The 19,260-nt window shown below is 45.4% G+C and overlaps 2 protein-coding genes across 2 annotated transcripts; both read right to left on the bottom strand.

Moving 5' to 3' along the window:
* Positions 1–570: 570 nt before the first annotated feature.
* Positions 571–7,280, bottom strand: LOC144105248 (uncharacterized). Its single transcript, XM_077638390.1, has 2 exons — positions 6,440–7,280; positions 571–1,237 (listed from the first exon to the last, which is right to left on the bottom strand). The coding sequence occupies exons 1-2, from the start codon at positions 7,243–7,245 to the stop codon at positions 862–864; spliced, it is 1,182 nt and encodes a 393-aa protein (XP_077494516.1). The 5' UTR covers positions 7,246–7,280; the 3' UTR covers positions 571–861.
* On the bottom strand, positions 7,259–14,370 carry LOC144103557 (uncharacterized). Its single transcript, XM_077636245.1, has 3 exons — positions 14,026–14,370; positions 7,383–7,716; positions 7,259–7,296 (listed from the first exon to the last, which is right to left on the bottom strand). The coding sequence occupies exons 1-3, from the start codon at positions 14,368–14,370 to the stop codon at positions 7,259–7,261; spliced, it is 717 nt and encodes a 238-aa protein (XP_077492371.1).
* Between the last annotated feature and the right edge of the window lie 4,890 nt (positions 14,371–19,260).

Raw genomic sequence — 19,260 nt, 5'->3', positions numbered from 1 at the left:
TATAAAGCGTAGTCTTTATACCATTTACAGTATAGTTGGAAAAGTGACAAGTTTAAAAATAAAAATGAAATTAAAAACTCTTTGCGTTACATTCAAAGTACGCAAGTACTCTTAAGTATCTTTCTTAATTTTTCTATGCAGGTTTTTTTATCGATTACAGGCACGCACAAAACGTTTGCGTGCCAAATGTTAGTCTGAGTGTGAGCTATGGATTTCTGCAGTCATGATAATGATGTTGATCAGAAAGGTCTATCGAATTTATTTTTCAGCCTGGAAGTGCATTTGAACTCGAAGCTGCGTTTTTAGAGCCACACAATGTCCAGCGGAGCTTGCGATGATTCCAGAAGCGCAAAGTTTAACTTACATACCTCTAGGTTCCTGACAGGTTATCTTTATAAAGCGTGGACGTTATACCATTTACGAAATAGAGGGAAAGGTTACATGTTTTATGATTTTTCCTATGCTGCATTTAGGTTTGTTTTCATGGCGTTTTTGAAACTTTGAAGCGGCTTCTCAATCAAGTGAATGACGACATCAACAGGCAAGGTTTGTGAGCAGTTTAATGTGCCTCAAAAGCTTGTGATAAGATATATATCGTTCTTTAAATAAAAATTTATAGAAATAGAAATCTCCAATTACTAGTGCATGGCGAAGAGTAAACAAGGATTAGGAGTTGATGTAAACTCAAAGTAACAAACACTCGTCTCATTCTAGATACCTGAAATCCGAAGGATGTACATATAAAAAACCGCAAATACTCCGAACAGAAAAATAAAGACTAGAAGGCAATCTCTCAAAAAGATCTGAAACTACAAACACATGCATAATCACTTCGAAACGTTCTATCTACATCACTCTATGCTAACTGTTCAAAGCATTAATGTTCATACAGTCATCACCTTGTTCACTCAGTTCCTTGCTGTACGGGCACTCGAATGCGGTGGCAAAGTCACTGTTGCCGCTGACAAGTTCATTCAGTAGAGGCTTTGCATAAGAGGTGCTGCAACGGTAGTAGGCAAAGCGCGCGTAGAAGAATTGCGCTCTCGAAATGCGGAAGAGGCTCCAGGCATTTTGAACTGTGTACCACGACGCTCTTGCAGGCGCAGGTCGGATGGCCTCATCGGTGGCTGTGCCTGCTGCCGCGACAACGGCGGCGATTTGCAGCCCTTCCTTGAGGGCTACTAATTCATGCATGAACTCAAGGTATCGGGCGGGTGATGCAGCCAGCATGCATTCTCTGCAATGAAAGATTTGTCAGACTGATATTAGAAAAGAAATTTTGGGCCTATTTTCTAATTCTAGTATACTATGCCGTTATGTGTTTATTAAGCTTCTGATAATGCGTTACTGAAGATTGTTTCAACTGTCATTAAATCAGGCGTTCATACCCCAAATCACAAATAATTCTTCCGTTTATATTGCACTCTTATCTGGATGATTTTCCATTGAGCCTATAGAATTGCGAACTCCGCCTTTGGTGTAAAGATAGCAGCAGCATTGCTGGCATACTATATGTTTGTTTTTAATACACGTTTCCTTCCACATATCCTCTCGAAGAGCCGCTAGAAGGCATCAGTTGTCATGAGCAAAGCAATCAATCTCAATTTCTGTTTACAGTCGGTTGAAATCAATTTATCAACTTGACAAAGATGTCAGCCACTCTCACATATTGATGAAATTAAACTGACCCTCAACCAGCAGCTACTTCTGGTGGATGAATTTCACGAGCAGCTACACAAAGATTAAGTCAGGGGATAACGTAAGGGCTGCTTTCATCGTGCCAAATACCATTTTGGAGTTCAAATTTACGCATTTCTACTTTCCTTTAGACCATAACTTTTCAAACGAGTGGAGGGCGCCATTATGATAGCCTTAAATTGTCAAAAGTGCTATTGAAATGACGTTGGTTGCGCGACAGATTGAGACTAACCACAGAAAGGCTCGACGTACTACTCAAACTTTTAAATCATTTAATAAAACCTGGGATCTAGATCTTCGGCCGGTCGGCGTAGAAGAAGCCATCATTTGTACCATACAATTTCAGCAAGGACAAAGCGCGTCCTCTGTTTCCAAAGACAGGCGTAGGCTCGTAGTTCAACCACCGCGGTGGCTCATTGGTTAAGGCGCGCGTGTACTGAGCCGGAGTACCCGGGTTCGAACCTCACCGCGGCGGCCGGGTTTCGATGCAAGCGAAACGCCAAAAAGCACCCGTGTGCTCTGCGATGTTAGTGCACGTTAAAGATCGCAAGGTGATCAAAATTATTCCGGAGCCCTCCACTATGCACCTTACTCTTCCGTTCTTCTATTAGTCACTCATTTACCCCTTCCCTTACTGCGTGGGCCGAGTGATAATAATAATAATTGGTTTTTGGGGAAAGGAAATGGCGCAGTATCTGTCTCATATATCGTTGGACACCTGAACCGCGCCGTAAGGGAAGGGATAAGGGAGGGAGGGAAGGAAGAAAGGAAGAAGGAGGTGCCGTAGTGGAGGGCTCCGGAATAATTTCGACCACCTGGGGATCTTTAAAGTTCACTGACATCGCTCAGCACACGGGCGCCTTAGAGTTTTCCTTCATAAAAACGCAGCCGCTGTGGTCGGGCCTGAGAAAAATGAAATTTTTTGGGGGGAAGGCAAATGGCGCAGAATCTGTCTCACATATCGGCGGACACTTGAACCGCGCCGTAAGGCAAGCAATAAAGAGGGAGTAAACGAAGAAACGAAGAAAGGCCGCAACCATCTGGAAGAGGTTGAACTAACGAGAGTTGGTGTTTTGTTTACTAGATGAAGAAAGCGAAGAAGAACGCGCCGGTCTTCTAATAATAATAATTGGTTTATGGGGAAAGGAAATGGCGCAGTATCTGTCTCATATATCGTTGGACACCTGAACCGCGCCGTAAGGTAAGGGATGAAGGAGGGAGTGAAAGAATTAAGGAAGAGGTGCCGCAGTGGAGAGCTCCGGAATAATTTCCACCTCCTGGGGATCTTTAACGCGAGAAACGGACTGTAATAGCCTCTGAAACTGGGTGAACTGCCACCATGCTCGGCTACGCGTGCACGAACGCCGCATAGCGGAGCGATTGCCGCCTAGACGCATCTATCAGACAAATTACGAGCCATGTCTACCCATTGTTGTGTTGCACCCCATCAAGATACGTCCCAAACGGAATTTGCTTCGTTTGGGGGGTCAAGGTGGGCCATGAATTCGGCTTGCAGTGCTATATGGTAACACTTCAATTGCAGGTATGCGCTTCAATTGCATGTATACAATGTTTACCTTTATGTAATTGTGGTTTTATTGCTATACCACAACCCATAGGGATTTATTTCCCCGACCAAATTCGGTATACAACTGTCCCCGTATGGGTGCTCATTGTTTTCGGAGTATGTAGAGTGGAACGAATGTAAACATGCATAGCGGTCCAGTAACGTGACAGTTTTCCTACTCTTTTTAGGATATTTTTGGTGAGAGGACGGGTGGGCAAGAGATGAGAGGGCACAACCAATTTTAATAGCCGCCATCTCGGATTCGAGAAACCGAAAAAGCGCCGTTTCGTTCCCTGACATCATACTCACATAGTTCCACCTCTATCCACCATAATACAAAGTCACGTCGTCATTGGCAAGCGGCAGGTGGTTGTTTCTACACTGCTATTGTAAATGGCGCTACAAGTCTCACTGAGAGATGCGCTGTTTTCTAGTTGCAGGTACAGATGGCGCTTTAATATCAGGGTGATAGGAGACCTCACGAAATATCGAAACGTGATAAGTAGTTCCTGCCACAGACATCGCTGTGATACGGGGTCGTAGAAGACCCCGTGATATCTCTAAACTTGATGACTTAAAAGAGGTGCAGAAGTGGAGAGCTCCGGAATGATTTCGACCACATGGGCATCTTTAACGTGCACTGACATACCACTGCACACGGGCGCCTTAGTGTTTCGCTTCCATCGAAACGCGCCCGCTGCGGTCGGCGAGAAAAATTGCAGGTCACAGGTTTCTGCGATTTGCTTCCTACTACAGGCGGTTCGCGAGGAACCTTTCACGCATTTTTGATTTAATAATGCATTTCGCAAGGTGTTTGATTGAGCACAGTACTGTGCTGCTTCAATCTTTTTTTTCTTAGACAGCACTGAACACCTACCATTAAAAGAGACGCGCAAAGTTGTCGTAACTACGTACAAAAGACTGCAGATATTTTTAAACCCCTATTTTTATATATCGCTTCTCAGTGCGCACTTGTACTGCTATGTGGTAGCTTAAGGGCAAAATAATTTTCTCTGTCTAGCTCAACGCTGTGCATGTGAAAGACTAAATCAACCCTACACCTGCTCCAGCGCGTCTTGGCTTAGCAGCGTCCGAAACACGCTGGAGGTCGATGTCGCGCACCTCTTCTGGTGTCCGTTTTATGTTAGTCTATTTCGCTGCCTCCTTTGGCATTCGCGGATACGGGCACTGTTCATCTCATGCCGATGCCTATTTTGGGCCTCGGTGCCGACCGGCCTCCCGCTTGACAGAGCACACGACAGGGTCTCCTTTGCGGGGATGACGACACTCGCGGCGCTGCGCGTGTAGGCAGTTTAGAGCTTCTTTTTTGGGCATTGTGCTAGCAGAAATACAGGTGGTGCGCTGGCGCGCGTGTGCGACGAAGCCACCTGCATTTTTTATCTCCAACATCACAGCCTCACCGTAGCACAATATAACAACTGTCTAATCGGCCGCGTGATGGCTGGTGTGTTGGGTGTACTGTGGCTCTGACTCTCTCCATTTTCTGATCTTTAGCTGCGTGGTGGCTTTGATGCCAAGTCGTACGAAAGCATTTGCGTCGCGTCAAGTGTGGCTCGAACGGTTGGATTCCATTTAGTTCTGTTGAATCCCGGCTACCTGATTTTACTTAGTTCGAGTCTATCGTAGGACGTGCTATAGGTCGGGCAACGCCCTAGCTGTGTCGTCGAGATACACTGCCGAATGGCTCAGGGTACGCTAAATCAAATCGTCATAAAACAAATGCTTCCTCTGACGCTTCCTGTGCGCAAGTAATGCCTTAAAGACGTGCAGGAGATTAGGCGGCCGTCTCCAGATTTTTAGCAGTCCTGACGCCGTGAAAGCGCGGTCACTTTGAGGAACCGCAAGCAAATATCGAATCATTACGTGAGCACTACGCAAGTTCTACACGTCTATAAATCTGAGCCATGACACGGGGTGGAGACCCGCTGGGGAGGAAATGTAGGTGACCGTTACCATTACAAATATATTTCACGGTTTTAACAGAAGAGGCCACGTATACCCTAATTAGATTTTGGTGCGCGATGATTCACACTGCCAGGGCGGCTTTATTGTTGCTGTATAGATTAAAGCCGCAGAGAGCGAAATGTGAGCTCTTTTAACATGAAATGCCAGTGTGCTCATGTAGAAGCACGACAGCGTTAAAATACCCGTTGCGCACAAAATCCGGCGCCATTGTTAGCGTTGCGGGCGATCAATAGGGTGGCGTAGGATAGCCCAGACAGGCACCGTTGGAGAGGCAATCTGAGTGGGCCATGTAGGTCATGTGATTTTGTGAGACGTCACAACCTACCCACCGGATTGTGAACAAACTATCCAACCTGGAAGGCTACAGTTAACTTAATGGTTGGTCGCGACAGGTGGTACGGGTAGAGCACCTTCGGTAGGACAAGGCCCACCGGCGGCCGAACCTGGCATCGCAGGGAAGTGGCACATCCTTTCATCGCAGCGCCAATGCGATAGGAGCGGTATGAGGACCCCCAGGGACATACGGATATAAAGTTAAGTATGACCAATTTCGTATATATGTGGCTTAACTCATTAACGCTATCGAAAACAAACGTAAGGTAGCGCTTAAGTGTCCCCGTCAATTTTCCAGTTTGCTCTATGCACACGCCACGTGCGTAACTTCATGCCATGTTGTGCTTACTACAGTTTTCGGAGGTACTCAAGAGATGAACGTTATTCATCGACTACTACACGAAAATACACAATCTACAACGCTCTACCTAGACAAATATATAGATGCGAGACCACATACAAACAAAGGAATAGCTTGCATATATTATTGCCCGAACTGATATCAATGCTGAAATATTCTGGCCGGCGAGTGAGTAAAACAGGCTAAGGTTAGCGATACCTTAAAAATATAAGTTGTTAAAAAGCAAAGGTGAACATTTTTCTTCAGTTCGACAAATTTTGCAAACGACAACAGGCTTTCTAAGAGCGGTTTGTGAAATTGCCTGCGTTCCTAATTTATCACCTCGGAAATGGAACGCTCTGCAATGTTGTTCAACCATCCAATGTGCAACGAATCACCTAAGCTTCACACCGCATGTACGAATAAGCTAAACAGAATGCACAAACTCAGTGAAAGACATTTCTAGCCCAGCTCATGTTTTCATCTTCAATTCAAGTCGGAGCAATATACATTACCTGTAGGATTCGAGCGCCTTCATCGTTTCTGGCGACCAGCCATCCCAGTCAACGAGGTTAATCCACAGCAAGGCTGCCATGCGGCTCGCGATCACCGCTGCGTCGGCGAGCAGGGGATCAGTGGTGCCGGAACTCAGCCAGACGTAACCCAGCGAAGACACGTAGAGGGTGGTGTCGTTCACAAAAAACATGCGGTCCTTGACTCTGGTCTTGGCGTCGTCTCGAAACCAGGGCACGCCGTGGCGCGCCTTTTCGTTGCTAGAGTCGAACTCAAAGTTCAACGCCAAGATTAAGTTCCGCACGAAGCCGCGCCTGGACATGTGGGGTACAGCAGGCTCCCGGAATATCAGTTCGCCAGGAAGCAGGAGAGAGAAGTTGCCCACCATAGCCAGGAAGCGTTCCGTGTCGTTCCCGGCCGCCACCAGCCGCCGAAGGGGGGCGTAGTCAGCGAGCGCCTGTCGCGTGCCCTCGAAGATGTTGCGCAGCTGGCGGTCTTTAGCGGGAGTCGCGAGTGCCGCTACGTATGTGACGCGCCATAGCTGGGCGCTGTCGTACAGGTGTTTGTAGCAGACGTCTTCGCTACGCATTGTGGGTGAATTCAGAGGAACGTCCTTTTGAATGTAGCGCATGGCGTCCAGAGCGAGCAGAAGGACCACGTAGAACACGGACAAAGGCTGGCTCCTTGCGTCAGTCAAGAGTTTAATGTCGTTGAGAAGGTTAGCTTTGGGCACCGTCGCAAATCTTTTGAAATGATCAAGGTCTATGAAGTTTTCGAGGAATATTTCTTTGATCTGCGACGTTTCCATAAGTCCGAAAGCTTCACAAATCTCGGTCAAAGAGATGGACGAGCGCCTCCACTTCACGAGAGGGAATTTCTTCCCCCACTTGGCGATGTCCTCAGCGGTGTAGTTCGTTTGGAAATGCTCATTAAGGGTGGAGAGACTGATGGCATAGCAGGAAGCGTCGCAAAACGCTTTATAGCGAATGGTCTGCTTGATTCTTCTGATGAACGTGAGCTGAATACCTGTTGCCGTTATGTCAAAAATAGCCGTGATGTGATATCGCTGTTTGGCCCCAAGCACCAAGCGCAGCAGGTCGGCGCCACTCATTCGCTCTGTGACGTTGGCGATTTCCAGCATGCTAGCCACGGCATCTCTGCTGCGCCTCTCGTACTGCCATATCTCCTCGATGCACGTTGTGTAAAGGGCGTGGAGTGCCTCCGCAGCTTTACTGCTGTAGTTCTGGGTGCCCTTGATAATGCTGGTGGTGACATCCCACTAGAAAAAAAGAAATCCCGCAGGGGCAATGCGGAGTTTCAAATTGTTGATATTGTAAGTAGCTTAAAAAGGTGTATTGCGCGAACAGTACTCCCCAACGTCGATGCGTGTTGCAGAGAGTAGCGCTGTTTCATATTTTATTGTCTTAAATAAAAGATGCGCAGAAATCAACATCACGACTAGAATAGCCATAATAGGAGCGTATGTTTTGTGGAAGGAAGTTCCCAAAATGGGGTGGGCTCAAAAAATACTGCTCCCAAGGAAATGTCACGCGTCACCTCATGTCCCGTGTAGTGAAGCAATTCGCGTGTCGACATTTGCCTGTTTAATTCCGAAGCTATTGTTGCAGGATCTTTTTGTGAATAGTAGAAGTTTTGTTCTCAACACCCACATGCAAATCTTGATAAAAGAGGTAACGAACTGGAGCAGCCCCGGCTAGCAAAGGGCCTGGCCTTCGGTGTTCAGAGTAAGATGAATGCCCTTGCTCTTATTGCTGCGTATAAGGCAATTTTGCGCATGCAGATTGCAGAGTGGGCACCTGTATTGACTGGTGTGTTGAGGTCATGTGAAGCTAGTGGGCATGCTTATTTGGGCTTTGGAATAAGCGCACTGAAAGGAGTGCAGAGTTCTCTCTTTTGGCGGCCTAACCATACCACCAGTGTGCACAAGTTTGTGCCCTGACCACTAGCGAAAATTCACGTGCCCCACACCAACTTAAACTGCCAAATTCATAGTTTACGGCACGTGAGAAAAAAACGTTTGATTATCCCTTCCCTTACGGCGTGGTTCAGGTGTCCAACGATATATGAGACAGATACTGCGCTATTTCTTTTCCTCCAAAACAATTATTATTATTATTATTATTACTGCGGTAACCGCATTCCAGGAATGCGAAAGCATTGCCGCCTCCTCATTTCCCTTTTCCCCTTTTTCCTCTCTTTTGCCTGTCTTTGCTTCACTTGTCTCTTCTCCTATCATTTACTCGATTAAGCACTGATGTAAATTCATCCAATTTCCCAATCACCACAATAAATTCTTACTTAATCAAGCACCATCAATTCCCCACGTTGAGTTTTCAAACTTCGCGCCACGCTTCGTTTTGAAATTGGGCGCCACGCGTTGGCTGCAGCCCCACTTCCGGTTTTTTAAATTTGGCGCCTCAAGTTGTCCTGACCGCGCCCACTTTTAGGCATTTTTGGCTCTAATTAATTCACTAATCAAGATATTCACATAATTAATTTTCGACAACAACCTCACATCATCCTCTTCCGATTACAATAATTTTTTGGCGCTACCTCGTCTAAGTGCCTCACAACTGCTGCGGGCACGTTTTGAAGAAAGAACCTCGTCGGCATAGCCTAGTGATGCTTTCGCATTAATAAGCCAAACGAAGGTTCCTGATTAAGCTTTGCAATCGCGCGGTTCATTCAGCTGGAAGCAATCTTAAGTATCTATGCATAGAGACCGCTTTTACTGTTGTGTTTTAGCTTTAGACAGAAAATTTTATAATCGTAGTTAAAACAAGCTACTTCCATAAGTGTCGCCAAGCTACTGAATGCACTGAGCGCTCTAAAGAATGATGCCGCTAAGAAGCTGCACGCTATTGGAAAGTATGATATAGACTACGAATATAAATGCTCCCGGTGCCTCCCAGGCTCCTGAAATTATAGAAATTTATAAATAGTGAGTGAAAAAAGAAACCGAACTTTTGAAATAGCGCGCGAACCGGCAGGGGGAGGGCACTACGGCTACCCTGAGCACATATCGGCAAGTTTACAACAAAAGCTGCCATTTACCGCGTTCCGCTCTGACCTTACTTGACGAGATAAAGCCGCTGAGCTTAACGCGCGCCCAACCTGCTCGTCTGATAAGGGCCAAAGTGACAATAAAAGTAGTAGAACGTTCTTGCGGACTGTTTATTCATTCCACATAAAAGGTACAACTGCGCGATTGAGACAGGACAGGTGACGTGGGAACGACTGCGCTGTCGTTCTTCGTTCCTCTTTCTCCTGTCCTGTCCCTTTTGTGCAGTCCCGCCTCTTATCATAGAATGAAACAGCTTGAAGAACTACGCGTGAGCTTGCAATTTTGCTACAAACCCAGCAGCACTTTCACAAAAGACATTTCAATAGCTACAAAAGCCAACCCAGGGGTCCGTATCTGTCGTACGCAGTGCTGTGAGTTGTTTAAGCGTCTTAAACACCTGAGAATATCAGTCGGTGATGATCCCAAGCCTGGACGACCTTCTATATCAGTAAATGATGACCATGCCGATAGAGTTCGTGCTTAAATTCGTGAAAATTGTCGTTTAACTGTTATACAAGTTGCTGATGAAGTGGGCACCAGCAAAAGATCATGCAATTTTGAGCGACAAACAATTGTGCTACATCGTGCCAGTGTCAAATTTGTGCCACGCTTTCTGATTGACAACCAGAAACAGACCCGCGTTGAAATCAGAAAAGAAGCTCTTTTCCACTGCAAAATGACAATGAAAAGTTCTTTAAGGAACATCACTGCAGCCGATGAAATGTGATTTTATGGCCATGGTATCGAAATGAAGGTGCTACCTTCGCAGTGGGTGGGCAAAGGGTCTCCTCTTCTAGAAAAATACCCGCATGAGTCGTTAAAACACCACGGTGATTTTGGCTGTGTTTTCTGACTGCAAAGGCATTGTCAATTAGGAATTTGTACTACGTGGTCAAATGATAAACAAGCAAGTCTACTAGGGAATCCAAGCGCGCTTGAGGGATGCCGTGTGCAGGAAGAGGCATGAATTGCTGAAAAACCAGAATTGGATGTTTTTTTATGACAATGCACTGGTCCACGTGTCCCTGTCTGCCGCTATCTAGCAATATATCACACTCCCGCTGTGCCGCATCCAACATGTTCTCCGGAGCTAACCCAGCAACTGTTTCCTGTTTCCAAATGCTGCGACGAAGGTGAAAAGACGTCTTTTCTAAAACCATAAAGGAGATTCTATACAATGCGACAAGAGACTTGCTCATTATCCGGGAAAGTGCGTTCTAGAAGGCTTTCCAAAAACGGAACAGACGATGCTAACGAGGTTTTGCCAGTGGAGGGGACTACTTTGTTGGGGACAGAGCTTAAAGTGTTATATAATAAGCAATAAGGATGTTACAGCAAAAGTTCGATTTCTTTTTTAACCCACGGCCGTCTTCAGTGGGTAATTATAAGGCATGTGTTCATTTGAGCTGCACAAAATCTTGTGGACTTGTTTTTATAACATTTTCAATTAACAGTTCACTACCCAATTGAAAATACTTACAGATTTGAAGACTACCCATGGAAAGCAAGCATACTCTATTTTTAAGAATTCAACTTGAAGCATTGAGCTAGGCTCTTTAGTAGGATATACGCGCAATGTATTCTCGGCAGATATTAGTTAAGGGCACAGTGCTTGTTGTCTCCGTAAAATGCAGATGTAGACAATTCTTGACCCTCCCTTCGCGGCTTGACGCTTATTGTTTCCCACCATGTGTACGGACGACGGAAAAAGAGAGACAGGAGCACTGACTCTGGCGCGCAGCAAAGCATTCAGCAATCGTGATTTTGCTACTCGAACACCCAACGTGGGCCCGCTGCTTAGCACTGAGCTGTACTTCTTAACTCCGCTCCCAAAAGCTCACCGATGCGGCTTTGTGTTTGTTTTGTCCCCACCTTGTACTTCTTGCAGAAGTAGCGATATCGACACGCCACCTGCCGAGATTGCCACGAATTGAAATGCTGTGTCTCCGGCCGCCTAGATCGAGCGTGATAGCTTATTAGGAAATTAAAGGCACGGTAACTGTTTGACTTCTCGGTGCACACTTCAACCGCTTCGTAAGGGAAGGATGAAAAATGGGAGTGTGCAGGGGAAAAAGAGCGACATGCCTTAGTGCAGTGCTCCAGAATAAGTGCTACCTCCTGGGGATCTTTAGTGTGCACTGACATCGCACTGCATGCGGCTGCGTGTGTGCCCCATCATCTTCAACTACAGGTCACGAGAAGGGCCGAAGATCACCGCCGGTCCGCCAGCTAGCAACCGGCCTAGGAGGAGTCCACCATGCCGAGGGGAAGACCACCCATTTCGTGACCCCGATTTTTCTAAAAACAATGTTATTCTCTTATCCAGGCGGCCGTGCTGTGGTGACCAGCGGGCCAAGAGCATATTGAACGCAGCCTTTGCGCCTCATTTACTAACAGCGAAACGCTAAGCAAAATATTCTTTATTCTCTAGCGTACGATAACACGTTCCTTTATTCAAGGAAAACTTTTCCTTTCATGAATCAGCAGTTGTACCACCAAGAAGAAAAGAAACGCGAACAAAACAGATGAACACAAGAAGGAAAAAAAGTTGACCTTAGCCGGGAGAGCTCAGTGCTGGCGGAGGGTAATTTCCTTCTCAAAGCGCGACGGCTGTCTATAAGAAGAGTGCTAAACCTTGTTTTTATTTCTGCCCTAGGAACTAGTATATTTTTTTAGAGTGCCGCTCTTAGGTGCTCGTTCCTGCGTTCCATGTCGCCGTCAGTAAGGAGGAATGTTTCGCCATGTGGCAGGTGGTGTGTTGGCAGGTAGCAGATAAGCGAAGGGCTAATCAGGGTAGAAGACCGGCAAAAGGTTGCTGCTGTGGCAAGAACCCGGAGGGTGGCTAGCAGGGTAACAAGCCACCTGCCAGTGGTTGCAGGTGCCCTGTGAACAGCCGCACTCAAATTTTGCATTACCGACCTCCTAATCATCTGTCAATTTTTTTGTGTTTGCATTTTGGTTTTCTTGATGGCGTTTCATTCGGCGCTGATGTTACGTGCCACCTAGCAGCCCACTCTGTAAAGTGTATGCTAAATGACGGATGAAGCCTTCTTACCTCGCATGATATTGCTTCGTATACGCGCCGCCCGCGTTGTTTTCGGGTGTCGCCTGTGTATACCCGTGAAAATGACAGGTGTACGCAGACCATCAACAAACCCACGAGGAGGCCGGTACTGAGACGGCACGGTAGACGTGAAAAGCGCATGCTTTGCACTGCGTATTTGAATGATTTAGCTGCGTACGCAGAGAGTAGGCCAGCAGGAAAATTTTGTCGTTGCGAGTAAACTATTCCAAGAAAAAGGAAAATTGTTCGCTCAGCAGTAAAACGCCTTTCTACCACCAATGGTGCATCTACACAGCTGAGTAGAGGAAATTTTCAAAATACACAATTTATGCGGGTGTTGTGCGATGTAAGTGCACATTAAAGAACCTCAGGTTACCGCGAATAATACAGTGCCCTCCACTGCTCTATGTTAGTCGATCCGCAGAATCCGAATGTTATAAATTATATACAATACCGATTTCTTGATGGAGTACCAATACTCACTTCGTAAACTTCCATGAAAAGCAAGAGGAAAGACAATTAACACACGCGAAATACGTCTGCACGGGGAGCTCGCCTGTAGAAGCATGCACGACGCTGCAGGTGAGCTGTATGAAGCAGGATGAAACATACGATAAACGCGGGAATTCACTCGGCAGCGCCAAGAAGCAGACAACCGCGACACATGCCCCGGCACATGCGCGTACTTGGAGAATAAGAGGGAGGAAGCGTCTGCATCACATGCCCCGTAACCGCGGGAGCAGTGGCGCGCTGCACCAGGGAGTGCTGCACCAGTGGCAATGCAAAATCCGGGCGCCACAACTCAGATGTCCCATCAAGCCCTATACGATGTGGCAAAACTGAGCCCCTCTTATCAGCGGAGTCGGTGATCCTGCCTATCTTATTCATTTCGCGGACTAAGCGCTCGCTCTCATATCAATCACGCCTGACAGTTGACCTTTAAAACTGCCCCCTGTGATCAGTGGAGTGGTGGAGATTTTTGATTATCATTTACAGCTAAAGTAGTGTCTCCATAGAGCATTCGAAGCCAATTAAAAATAAATCCCAACAATAACACGCGAATACTTTTTAGTACCTTCGCTTTTGGCAGTTTCCAGAGTTTTCAGAGATATTTTTGAGAGATAAATCTTCAGAGGTGCCATGTATGAATGTGCGAGGAAGGGCAGAAGCTGCACTCATGTATGCGAAACCCTTAATGCCATTGGCGTCGACGACGGAATGGGAAAATTTTGAGGTGTGCCTGAGGGCACGTCCCTGCAAAAGTGTACAGCAGCGTAGAAAATGACAATGGAAAGAGGAAGCATTTGCCATTCCAGCGTTTGCGCCATCCATTTCATCACTCACTGTGTTGTAATTTTTCGCTGGTGCACCCGCCAGACGAACCCTTGGAGGTTTACTGAGTGTAAAGCCTGCACGTTGTTCGCGAAAAGAATGCTCACCACCATGTCGCTGGCCACGTCGTGACGGACGAAATCGTGCTCGATGGCGTTCTTGCAGACGTACGCGAAGAAATCTGTGCAGGGTTCCTGGCTACTGTCGATGACGGCAAAGAGCCTGGCTGCCTCGTTTGGGCAGCAGAACGGTGTCTCTGCGTGGCTCGCGTTGTCCCGCTTGGCAGCCCAGTTACCGGTCAGCCAGACCAGAGCTGCGGTGGCCGCGACCAAGGACACCCCGCAGGCGCAGCCAATGAAGCCGCCTGCCGACTGTACCTCCTTGCTTCGCAAGAGAGAAGTTCGAGAAACCTGGCGGCCGCTGCCAAGGGTCGAATGGATGTCTTCTGCCATGACGCGAGGCTCCTTCTTGTCTGTCCTCCTCTTCTTCAGAAAGCAGGCCTAGAGGAGTACGTGCACCTTATGCGAGGCCAGCGCCCTCTCTTTGCAACAGATGCCTACGGCGCGGGTAGGGCTCGCTCGAGTGCTGCCCTCCCGCGGTTAGCACGGAGTTAAACATGCGGTATATTTCATGAACTTTATGTTCACTAGATTAGAATTAGTGCGAGTGCACGGATTTGTGCGCTGCAGAACACTACGATGAGCGGCCAGTGCTGCCAGACGGAGCAGATGGAAGTTGATGAAGACGAAGCTCTGCAATGCACAGCGCAAGAGTGCAGTGAGGAAAACTACAACGAGTGTGCGGTGGAGTCTAACACAAGACGTGCTTGGCTTTGCTTAAAGGCCGACGACACAAGTACTAGTTTATGGTGTATGAGAGTGTAACGTCCCAAAGCGACCTAGGGCTACGAGGGACGCCAGAGTGAAGGGCTTGGGTAATTTGACCACCTGGTGTTGTTAAGGTGTTCTAACATCGCACATTACACGGGCCTCTAGAAGTTTGTCTCCATAGAATTTGGAGCGCCGCGGCAAAGACAAAAGTATGAATAGACTCTAGTCTATCTACTCCTGTATCGGCAATCTTACTTTGGCTGTGTAGATTCTAGTGTATTGAAGCAAATGCAGAGGATGTATAGTCAATCAGCAGCAAAAACCTTTTTTAACTCAACCTTTCAACTCAACCCGTCAAGGCTTGGCTTCGCGCCAAGGGGACTTTTGGGCCACGGTCGGGGAACTCTCGCCTCTGCGGCCAACCAGAAACGATCGGTCAGTTTTGTGGTGCATTGATGCAGCAATTTGTGGGGCTTATTTCCACAGACAATCAAAAAGGACCAAAAGAAAAGACAGTGCGATTCCGTGCAATCTGGTAACAGTAGTAATAATAATAAAAATGTTAATAATAATAATAATATTATAATAAGTTTTTGGGGAAATTAAATGGCGAAGTATCTGTCTCATATATCGTCAGACACTTGAACCGCGCCGTAACAGAAGGGATAAAGGAGAGAGTGAAAGAAGAAAGGACGAAAGAGGTGCTGTAGTGGAGGGCTCCGCAATAATTTCGACCACCTGCGGATCTTTACCATGCACTGACATCGCACAGCAAGCGGGCGCCTTAGCGTTTTGCCTTCATAAAAACGCAGCCGCCGAGGTCGGGGTCGAACCCTGGAGCTGGTAAGCTGATTGCACACTGTGACCAACATCAGAAGAGGCGAGAGAATTATTTTCTGGTACTGCTGGTGGCAGTGAATGAACTAGTACGACATCTGAGTGGGCAACAAAATAACAGTTATGGCGTCACACATGGAGCATCCAGCAACGTTTAGCTAGCCTTGGCTCGAGACTGTTTTTCACCTTTAATTTTTGAGGCCATATAAGAAGTAAGAAGACTGCCCCATGAAGGGAAACCATCACCTCACTGAGTTTTCTACCCCCGTTGACTGGTCGCAGCAGCAGCAGCAGCTTGTAGCACGACTTCAGAGTACGGTGTTTTGGAAACACTCTTCGAAGAAGTAAACGGACAATTTTGTTACATTTATTAGTAAATAATTGATATACCTCAAACGCTCTTCAATTTGTTTTCAATAATTCATTCCGTGCGTTTTTTATTCATCCAGCCAACCGAGAGGAGGATTTTTTCTTTCATCTGATTGATTGGCTCGTTTTTAAGACTTAAAATGGAGAAACAGAAAACATTGAATTATCTTAAGGTGCCTCCTGTCCCTTAGGCAGTTTGGTGGAAAAGAAATTTAACAACAATTTGCGTAAGAATTGTTCACAATAGCAGGTTCAGGAAAAAAAAACTGAGAGGAAGCTGCACAGCATTCAAAGCGAAAGTGATTAGCATATAAGTTCAGAAATGAAAGTGTAACATAAAATAAACAGGAGGTGCGAGCAAATCCAAATGCATCATTGATTATACTAAGAGTCAGTCATAAGAAAGTTCTGAAATTGTTGTCAGAAGCTTGCCAACAATACAATGTAATTATAAAATATAGAGGTACTAGAATGATGCAATCGTCCCGCAAAATACAGTTACATAAGTATGCATACAAATTTGGGATACAAATAAAAAAAGCGCAAGTGACTTCTATGTTATTTTCAACGAATAGAGGCAAACCATTTTCTTAAAGATATTGGTACCGAGTTGCTGCTGATATTGTTATGAAAGCTTAGCGACCTCAGTCACGCGGCGGTCGGAAAATACGAGCATGTCCTTTAAAACGCTACGAGTTTTATATGCTCTCGTCGATTATACGTTCTTAATTGAGGGGGGGGGGACGTATAGATTCTTAATGAATTCCGGCGAAAATTCGAAGAAAAGGTTTATGCTGTGAAGAGCATCTAGTTTTTCTTTCTGTGAAACACTTCTGGAATATTTAATATTGTTGGATTTCAAACCCGCTATCAGTGATGTATCCATATCAGAACAAGGCGTCTTATCGCTTTTACTGAACATCGATACAAAAAAGGCACACGGAACTGACGGGATCCCAAACGCCTTCCTGTACAGGTACGCAGAGTGGTGCTCCAAATACTTATCTGTTATTTTTATAATATCCCTATCTCAAGCAGCGCTTCCACTTGACTGGAAGTATGCGAAAATTACGCCCATACCGAAAGCGGAAAACAAATCACTTCTAGCATCCTATAGACCAATTTCTCTATTGAGCACAAGCGCTAAAATAATGGAACATATTATTTTCAAACACATATCTTCTTTCCTGGAGGAGCACAACTTAGTCGATTCCCGACCGCACGGCTTCCGCAGGGGCGTATCTACGGTCACGCAACTTATAGAGGCAGTGCATGATTTTGCAGCAGCACTCGATAAACAAAGCCAGATCGATATTATTTTTTTAGATTTTGAAAAAGCTTTCGACTGTGTGTCCCACCCAAAGCTGCTATTAAAACTGTGAACCATACTCAAGAACGACTCATTGCTTGCATGGATAGCAGTTTATCTCTTCTGTAGAGGCCAATGTGTGGGAATTGATGGAGTGTGCTCGAGCTATATGTGTGTCCAGTCGGGTGTTCCGCAGGGATCTGTTCTTGGGCCCTTTTTCTTCCTAGTTTTTATTAATGATATTGTTAGTGTAGTAGCCGTGAAAATAAAACTTTTTGCTGATGATTGTATTATTTATGAAGAGATTAAAAACTCGAAAGACCAATCTCAACTAAATGTTTCGCTAGCTCAAATAGAAAACTGGTGCTCAACGTGGCAAATGAAAATAAACAGGAGGAAAACGGTAACAATGACAGTAACACGCAAAAGAAAGCCCCTCCTATTTCTCTATTCCGTCAATGGACACCCTTTATCTTCCGTTAAAAGCTGTAAATACTTAGGTGTAATCCTCACCTCAGATCTCAGATGGAATGAACATGTTTCATACATTACAAAAAAGGCTATGCAGAAACTAGGTTACATGAGAAGAACCCTGCGCAATTCTACACAAGAGATAAAACTCCTTGCCTTCAAAACTTTTATCAGACCCGTTCTTGAATACGCTTCTGTAGTCTGGGATCCGTGCACTCAATTAAATATTGCCAAACTCGAAAGCATCCAAAAAAGTCAGCTCGATTCATCTATAACTCATATAGTTGGCGTACCTCTGCAACTGCACTTGGGGAAAAAGCTAATTTAGAACCATTACAATTGCGACGGTATTTTGAACGAATGAAATACATACATCTACTCTACAATAGTAAGCTAGGTATAGATAGTAGCATTTATATCGAACATGTTATACGGCGATGTACACGATCAAACCATTCCAAAAAATTAAAAGAATATATGTGCCGAACAGATTGATACCTTTAAAAATTCCTTTTTTCCGAGAACCGTCCGTCAGTGGAAAGCTTTGCCTTGTGACGCTGTGGAATGCCCTACTGTCGAATCTTTCTTATCAAAATTGAAGTGCATAAGTTAACTCAACCTAAGCGTTTTTGGTTCCCGCTATTGATATTGCTTTGTGGTTGTGATTATTGTCATTGCTGATGGATCAGCGTATGTCTACCGTTAGTGTTTATTTACTAAAGCGTGCTATTGATGCCAGTGTTCTTGTGTTATGTGCCAGTGTTGTTTCTATATGCCTGAACAGCGCGAGCTTGTACAAAGCATTTTTCTTTCTTATTTTTTCTTTTTCTTTTTTCTTTTCTTCTCGGTGTTAATCTGCTCAAGCAGGCGGATGACACCACTGTTATCATTATTATATCTTGTAGCGCTTTTTTGTACTTTCTTCACCATGTATGCTCACTCCCGCCAAAGGCCTTCTGCGAAGGCTGGCAGTACCTCTGAAATAAAATAAATAAACGTCGTGAGTAAAACAGTATGAAAATTAACTTCGCATAAACAAGAACAATAAAGTGATAAACCCGCAAGAGAGCCGCCAGAGAAAACCTTTCCCAGAAATAGGATGTGTAGACACAAGCAGATAAAGTACGTTGCAAACTTTTCCAAGTAGGAAATCTCGCTCTTTGGAAGCTAAAAATAACGATTTAAGTCGGTAAAAATACAGAACACAATTTATTTGACCAAGAAATACATTTATAACCGCTTAGGAAGGAGTGCTGTAAGCCTGAACTTTAGCCGAACAAGATGCACTAGTGGGGAATAAAAAAAGAGTTCAATGATATTCGAAGAAAAATAAGAAATAAAAAATGCACAAGAGAGTAACTGTTGTATCCGAAAGCTTGTTTACTGTGGTGTCCAGGTTTTTATTAGTAATCGCCCGGTTTAACTTTTAAGAAAAGAGCGAATAGTCACTTTCAGTCGTTCTCCTTTTCTTCGAATCGGTTTGAAAGAAATAACAAAGAGAAAACCATTTTTCACTTCACTGACTT

Source organism: Amblyomma americanum, chromosome 9 (genome assembly GCF_052857255.1).
Source record: "Amblyomma americanum isolate KBUSLIRL-KWMA chromosome 9, ASM5285725v1, whole genome shotgun sequence".
NCBI classification, from domain to species: Eukaryota; Metazoa; Arthropoda; class Arachnida; order Ixodida; family Ixodidae; genus Amblyomma; species Amblyomma americanum.
Note: the sequence above shows the minus strand (reverse complement) of the source record. Positions and strands in the feature narration are given on the sequence as shown.